The following is an 8,653-nucleotide window of genomic DNA, read 5'->3' as shown; positions in this document are numbered from 1 at the left end:
TAATCTATTATTAAAAACTATATTCACCGAATGATGGGTGATATAAAACCAATAGAAAACCTTTATAATGCGTTGCATTTTTTATTCCTGTAATAGTAATATCGCAATGTTCTATCTTTAAGGCACCGAATCCTTCATTACATTAAAGCGGAGTTGCGAAGTTGTCTCTCTTTTGACACTAGACCAAAACGGAGTTACCAGATAAATAAATCCACCTTTTCATAAGTAAAATATTGGTAAAAGTTGTAATTTCTTTTAAAAACGACTAAGCAGATATCTCTTTTCTGTGAAAATTGTTTGATTATAATACTTCAATAATCAGAACCTATATAGTTAATAGAAATGCATCATTAATAGTTATTAATTTCTCTCAATAAAACAAATGAAGATTATTTCTGATCAACGATCGATGAAAGTAATCAGCAGCGAACAGTGTCGTATAGAGGACTGGATGAGTAAACCGAAGTATATAATGTAGATTTGTAATATAATATTTTATAAAGTAACAGAATGTGTTCAAACATAAAAATTGAAGCATTACAAAGTATACAGTTCTGCACAGTATTTGTCAACAAACATAACGTCAAATATTTTTTTCGGCGGCTTTTTATCGCATAACTACGGGACTGACATCGAAATGGTAAATAAAGGTTTTTTTTTAATTTTAAAAAGTATTTCAAATCATGAATGGTTAAAACCAAGTTTCTTCACTTTCTACGTTTGTGATCTCTTTTGGGTCTAATTCCGAATGTACCTTTTCTGATTTGTTCACATCACCAATTGTAAATATTGTTATCTTATTACTGGAATGTCCCAGCCATAATTCGTTGTTTCTAGTATCGAAGGCCATCGTCGTTGGTTGTTCGATACAAAAGTCCGATAAACGTACCGTTGATAATACTAATCCATCGATATTCAATACGTATATTGAATGTGTGGCCTCATCTAGTACCAGTATTTCTTGATCTGGTGTGGCACATACGTCACAGGGACAGAAATGGCCTTGTCTGCTAAATTCAAATATAATTTTACCGTTATGACTCAAGCACAAAATTCTACTTCTTGTACGGGATTGAACATCAATAGCGATCACATTTTTCTTCGATGACGTGACACGGTTCGGAAGAGTAAATATTCGATTTCCTTTTTCGTATTCCAGTTCAGTGGGAATAATTCCCATGTGGTGGTATATCATGATTAGTCGTCTGCTTTTGGTTGTTACAGAAAAATCACATCTGTCAACTAGACACACTAAAATGTCTCCATCATCGGTCACGTGTGTTCCCAAAGGAAATAATGGTGAGGTAGTCATTTCTGATCTTATTGTTCCGTTTTCTTGAATTCGCCGTATTGTCAACATATCGGACGATGTCACAATGATTTCATTACCTTGTCTAGAAGCGTGTTCAACTGAATCGATAAATATAGATTTTTCGATGGAACCCAACTGAGTTACTTTTACACCTTCATTTGAGTCGCCGTAGATCCATGCCTTGGAATCATTTGTTGGGATAATGAGCCTGATATTCGTGATGTGTTTGATTTCAAATGATTTATTCGTACTTAAAGAAAATTTTCCGTTTTCATACGAAAGAAGAATGTCACCATAAAGTTCGTTGATGCTGCTTAAATCAATTGCACCAGGTCTAAAAATAGCGGGACTAGTATTATTACCTTTAGTATGATTACCGCTGCGAAACCGTTCCTCAATCACTGATCTGTCGCGGTGTTGCCGCTCCTTCACGAACCTTATCAGTTCTGTTTTCACTTCCATAGTTTTATTAATGATGTCATTTCCACGTTTTTCTATATCATCAATACAATATTCTACATAATCCATGTAGTGAGATTTGTCCATTTCATTCGCCATTATTCAAATTTTTTTATTATCTCTATAGTTAAATAACACAGGTCACATGTGAAAGGTATACGTAAAGTAAACTATTAGAAATTAAATTCGCTTTTCACGTAACTGTGAAAAAATAACCATTATCCTTTTGACATAAGTTTTTATTCTGAACTTTGTTCGTTGAAAGTTAGACAATATTGATAGATATAAGAAAAAAAAATTTGTTTACTACGAAACTCCTTTTTGGTACCTCATATAAAAGTGGTACAGGAGATAATTATCATAAATATTAGATTGAAGTCGACGTAAATAATCATTAATGTACAAACAATGTTGTTACATTATTTGATAACTTGAATTATAATAATATTTAATATCATTTTATCATACTATTAATTTAATGATAACACCACCCACAAGTCGTACCAACCACTTACTAGGTTAAATGAGATGTACTAGTATAATTACTAATGAGACAAATATCTAACAGAGACAAAAGAACAGAGACAATGGTGCAGTTCTTTTTAACGATAATGTTTATTTTCTTTAAAAAAAAATATTAGCCGTTGTAGACTATCAACCATTTATAAGGACATATTGAACAATTGTTTGATTGTTGGCTTCTTAATAGCCCAATCCTTGATCATAATATCTAGATAAAAATTATACTGACAATGTCATGAAGGACCATGCCTGCACTTTTCCAGGCGAGGCATAGAAAGAAAAAAATATTTAATTTTGATAAAACCTAAGCTTTTTTCTATTTTCATGCTCTTTGACACCAGTAAAACAATTACTAGGATATGTTCTAAGTAAATTAAAAGTTTCGTAAAAATCCTAGCTGACTATATGATTGATTATGTATTATTAGAGGGTACTATTCGCACTGTGGCCATTCTTATGATACTAAAATGTTTTTAATGATTATGATATACTAGTTATATGGTTTCATTCACTAAAACTAAGGTTCCAACTCACTGTCAACACAAAATATACTCCATTGAAGCCCTATATCTACTCATAATATATACCAGAATTAAATTTTATATTTACGCCAGACGCGCGTTTCGTCTACAAAAGACTCATCAGTAACGCTAGAGTTAAAAAAAATAAAATTAAAAAGGCAAAATAAAGTACGAAGTTGAAGAGCATTGAGGACCAAAATTGTAAAGGTTTTGCCTCATACAATTTATATATTATGTGTTGCTTAGTCTTTAGTTTCTATGTTTTATCTTCTGTACTATTATTTGTCTGTTTGTCTTTTTATTATTAGCCATGGCGTTGTCAGTTTATTTTCAAACTATAAGTTTGACTGCTCTCTGGTATCTTTCGTCCCTCTTTTATGCTCTTGAACGTTTAACAGATCTAGCTTCATCAAATTGCTAAATCTAGACTACCTAATGAATACAACTGAGAATGGAAATTGGAAATATGTCAAAAAGTCAACTACCCGACCAAAGAGCAGAAAACAGCCGAAGTTCACCAATGGTTCTTCAACGCAGCAAAAAAATCCAGCACCAAGAGGCGGGCCTCTAAATAAAAATGTGTACTAGTTAAATGAAAATGGCCATCATACTAAACTCAAAAACATATAAATGAACAAAAATTAAAAAAACAAACTATTGGGACAGGCGCAAAAATGTGGCGGGTTTAAACATGTTGTGTGAGATATCTACCCTTCTCCTACACCTCTAGTCAATGTAGAATAAAGACACACAAAGCAATATGTACAATGAAAGAAATTAAGCAAAATAACAATGATACATATATTATCAAAGGACTACTAGCAGCTATTGACATGCCAGCCCCAGACCTCAATTAAACAGATTGAAAGATTATGTCTTCATTATATGGAAATCATGCACAATCCCACCTGTTCGGGGTTTTGTATCATCCCATCATTAAGTATTTTAGATGAACATAACCCGTATCATGCAAACAACTGTTTTTAGAATACATGTGTATATTCCCGATGCAAAGACCCTATGGGTGAATCAAAATTATCAATATTAATACCAAAATATACCATCCTTAGAGACCTGACAACAGTACAAACTGAATAAGTCTGTTTAATGGTTTGGTTAGCTTTTGAGATGAATGCCGTTATATTTGTGCTTTGTAAAGAATATTACCATAAAAGATTGGATGTAAAATACCTGAGTATATAAGAGATGCCTGCATGTTGATTTATATTTACGAATGATGTCCGTGTACCGATGATAGAATTTAACATATTTTTTTTACTAGTTTGTGATATCGAAAACACTGGTGTAATAATTTTTCAGAAGTACAAAGATTTCTTTCGTTAAAACAAATACGTTGTTAGATACACGAGTGAATAGAACCAGATAAGATTAGATATATAAACACCATAAGATGGTGACAAGCTACACCATCTAAAAATGAATACTAGTAATTAACAATATCAAATGAAAAAAGTCATCTTTGATTCCTGACCCACGTGAAGTCATTTAGTCTTTGATGGAAATAAAATCACAGCCTCTTTTATTTTTCCACTTTAAGAAAATATGAAAACTGAGTACGAAGTTTTCGATTCTCTTCAATACAAATATCCTTTAAAGATGTTCATATTTCAGCCATGTTATTAAAAACTACAATCGTTCGTAAACATAAACGTAATACTCGTGAGGCGTACGAATACGAAAATTAGATTTGACATTTCTAAACTACCACATCAGTGCCTAAATTTTGTTTTAAATTCTACCTAGAATTTTTCATATGGCGCCTATTTCTGTTCTGTGATACAGAGTAACGTGTAGATTGCCTATGAAGTGATCTTAGGACATAAATAATTTTCGATGTAAATAGAGGACTGATACATGACTTTTGTTACAAAGTAGCTGGATTCAATTCAGTCCTATTGAATGATGTGACAATGCAATAAAGTAAAACGTTTTAGCTGTCGTAAACTTGTCACCATTTTTTTCATTTCTATTCAGTTTCTTACACAAATAAATCAGTAAAAGGTACTTTGTAAGAGTCACATTTTCCAGGAGAATGCGTTTCACTATGTAGTACAATATATAAGGAATGGAAATTACGGAAATGTCCCACTTTTGATGAGATCTTGCCAAAGAGTTAAATCATTTGGAAATTTAACAACATAGAGATATTAGCTATGTCTTGCCAACAAATGTAATTCCAGTTGTCTAGACTTATGAATTTGCTTTTTTATGTTTGCTTCTGCTAACTGACCTCAAGAAATGTCACAGCTGTGGTTTGACAAACATCCAAAGCCACTCGGATAACAACCTTAGCACACCGCGGTAATGACTCTTCAAGCTTCATTGACATCTGATATTCAATCTTAAACATAGAGTGGAGAAGGCAGGATACAGATTGTTTTTTGCTGTCTTCGTCAGATACGTAATCAAAGAGCGTTATAAATCTACCAAATATCTGTTTATTTAGCTTTCTTTAGATTATCGAAAGATATTGTCTGTCAGATTAACTTTCTGTAGTAAAATATATGAATTCAATTCATTTTACTTCATTCTCACTTGTAATATTCATATAATACCTCTGAAAATGCATCAAAATACGCACCAATTTGACCCAATGCGCAGTGAGAAAATCCGGAAGCTTCACTGGTCTAATTCGTGTAGAGGTGTTCGCACATGTTCGGCATCTATCATGGATCTGACTATAAGTTTGAAGAATTTGTAAATGGTCATTGAAACTAAAGATACAATCAACAAAAAAGACGAAATCCTCAGTCCTCATTTGTTCTTGATTTTGATTTATGAAAAAAAGTGCAGTGACGTTATAGAATCCAATAAACATAGTTTATGTATAACTGGTAAATTATTAAGTTAATGTTTCGCCATAAAAGCGGGAGGTTTGGCATGCCACAAAACTAGGTTCAACCCACCATTTTTTTCTTCTTAAAATGTCCTGTACCAAGTCAGGAAAATGGCCTTTGTTATATTGTAGTTCGTTTCAGTGTGTGTTACATTTTAATGTTGTGTTTCTGTTGTGTTGTAGTTCTCCTTTTATATTTGATGCATTTCCCTCAGTTTTAGTTTTTAACCCGGATTTGATTTTTTTCTTAATCGATTCATGAATTTCGAACAGCGGTATACTACTGTTACCTTTATTCATAAACTACGTTTCTCTCTTAACTGAATTTTCCAATACTTTGTTTATTAAGTTTTGCTGTACCAGTAGATTTTATACTAAAAGGGATACCATATCCAATTTATTATAGTAAAATTTTGTCTGTCCAAAAACGGGAGCCTGTAATTAATTTTGTCATGTCGGGCCCTATTTATACAGTACCAGTTTTGCTCATTATTGAAAGTTTTACAGTGACCTTTAGTTACTTGAATCCATTTGATTTTGGACTGTGGTATATATAGATAGCTCAGTGTCTTCCTGAAATGACAATGTCCATCATTTTCATCTGCAAATGTAATTTGACTATTCATCATTGAAACTAAATTATATCACAGTTTTAGAACTTCAAAATGTATTCAGTTGGTTTTGTATCGTCACATGTAGCATTCGACGTGTTCAAATCAGGCAATGGGTGTTATTCGGTAGGTTGAATTCGGGGAAAAGGCGGTGATTGCGTTACACCTTCTTCTTACGTTAAAAATTCCTGCAACAACTTTTAAGTGGGCCCATACTATCTAACAACAAAAGTCAATTATCATAATGTACTTGGACACATACGTTTTAAAGTGTTATACCAGCCATTAAAACCTGTCCAAGAGACAATTCGAATTAAAATTAATATTATTACACTCCAATTCAATTTTGCAGTTTTTTTCTGGCTTCTAGTTATATGTATTTATACCTTGAATATTTGGTGTATTAGTACTCAAAAGGTAGATGAATGTATAAAGCTATGACTACCATAATGTTTAAGAATATTTAAGTACCTTTGCCTCCGATAGGATATTCGTCTGGTCGCTCTGAAAATATAAATGCACCTTCTTGTCAGTTTTTTATTGTAAAATTCCTGGTACTGAACACAAAATGTAGTAAATAGATAAAGAATGATGTAACATATGGTAAAGAACATACAAATGTTTGGCATGATTGATTATTCTTTCGAGTATAATACATTCTATATAGATTATGAAATATTATGTTTTCGTTCGTTTTAAATTTAACAAGAAATTGAAGATAAAACCTTAATCTATTAAATTTTGATTTCGGAAAAAATAACAATGGTGTAAAATCTCATATTCAGCAACAATTTGTATGTGCCAGCTGCTGGAAGCATGTTAAAATATGAGCAGAAAGAAACGTATAATTATACCCCCGCTTTGAAAAAAGGGGGTATACTGTTTTATCTCTGTCTGTCCTTCCATCCATCCATCCATCCATCCATCCATCCGTCAGTCCGTCAGTCCATCAGTCCGACAGACCGTCCGTCCCATGAATATTTTTCGTCACATTTTTCTCAGGAACTACACTACAATGATTTCTGAAATTTAATTTCAGGCTTGATATAAGTTAGCTATACCGTGTGATGCGTTTTCAGATTCATCACTCGACAACTTCCTGTTTACCGAACACTTGTATCATTTTTACACCTGATAGCCAAGTTGAAAAGTTTTCGTCACATTTTTCTCAGGAACTACACTACCAGGATTTCTGAAATTTGGTTTTACACTTGATATAAGTCAGCTATACCGTGTGATGCGTTTTAAGATTCATAACTTGGCAACTTCCTGCTTACCGAACACTTGTATGATTTTACACATGATAGCCAAGCTGAAAAATTTTCGTCACATTTTTCTCAGGAACAACAATACAAGGAATTCTGAAATTTGGTTTCAGGGTTTATATAAGTCAGCTATACGATGTGATGCGTTTTCAGATTCATCACCCGACAACTTCCTGTTCCTGGTAACCTAATACTTGCATATTTTTACACTATTAATATTATCCACTTGCGGCGGGGTATCATCAGGGAGCAGTAGCTCGCAGTTTCACTTGTTTTACCTTATTTAAACTTGGTGCAATCGGTTTTGTGTAAGCTGATTTTCAATGGATTAGCTATATTTATCTCAGATCAAGGTTGAGGTTTGTTTTCCAACACTTTGACATTTAATGATTGTTGTGACATTTTATCTTCTGATTCTATGAAACTACTGGCTTATATATATGGGAATTAAGGATATTCGGAAAGATTAAGCGTTCTTAGAAAATAAGTTTTGTGATTCTGCCAAGTACATTTGCAAAGATGGCGCAATTTGATATGGTATAATGTATTCCATATGATCAAAATACATATTTCCATAAATTTGTATGTGAATTCAAACTACTTCTGATCAGTATAATACAATTTTGATAAATTATGCGTTGATTAAATAGTCAAATATTTTACAAATAAAATTTATAAAATTATGATAGAAACAGATACTATCACATAACACCATGTATAATGAAGTTAGTAATTTATGTTGGTTATTTTTCGATAATAAAACATATAATTAAACTGAGGGCCACCTTCGGGTGCAGGATTATCTCGCTGCGTTGAAGACCCATTGGTGGACTTCGGCTTGAATCTGTTCTTTGGTCGGGTTGTTGTCTCTTTTACATATTCCCCATTCGTATTCTAAATTTAATCACCACTTCGAATCAAAGAAATGATCGGCAATGCTGCATAAATATCAAAACCAAAGCGGTATTGGATAGAATATATAGATATATAAGTATATAGCTTTCAACAGATGAAACAAAACATGAAGACCATTCGTCACTTTCCTATAAATGATAAGTTTAATAATTCTTATTATTTGCAATATTTAACAACGATTTGGTACAATC

General features: G+C 32.6%; 1 protein-coding gene across 1 annotated transcript; it reads right to left on the bottom strand.

Moving 5' to 3' along the window:
- Window positions 1–1,872, bottom strand: LOC139519790 (uncharacterized). Its single transcript, XM_071312053.1, has one exon. The coding sequence runs from the start codon at window positions 1,868–1,870 to the stop codon at window positions 692–694; it is 1,179 nt and encodes a 392-aa protein (XP_071168154.1). The 5' UTR covers window positions 1,871–1,872; the 3' UTR covers window positions 1–691.
- Between the last annotated feature and the right edge of the window lie 6,781 nt (window positions 1,873–8,653).

Source organism: Mytilus edulis, chromosome 4 (assembly GCF_963676685.1).
Source record: "Mytilus edulis chromosome 4, xbMytEdul2.2, whole genome shotgun sequence".
Taxonomy (NCBI): Eukaryota; Metazoa; Mollusca; class Bivalvia; order Mytilida; family Mytilidae; genus Mytilus; species Mytilus edulis.
The sequence above is the reverse complement of the archived record's forward strand: the minus strand, read 5'-3'. Positions and strand labels throughout refer to the sequence as shown.

Bases quoted from the DNA above. Each gene is read 5' to 3' on its own strand.
- LOC139519790 (XM_071312053.1), bottom strand. From the start codon at position 1,870: ATGGCGAATGAAATGGACAAATCTCACTACATGGATTATGTAGAATAT.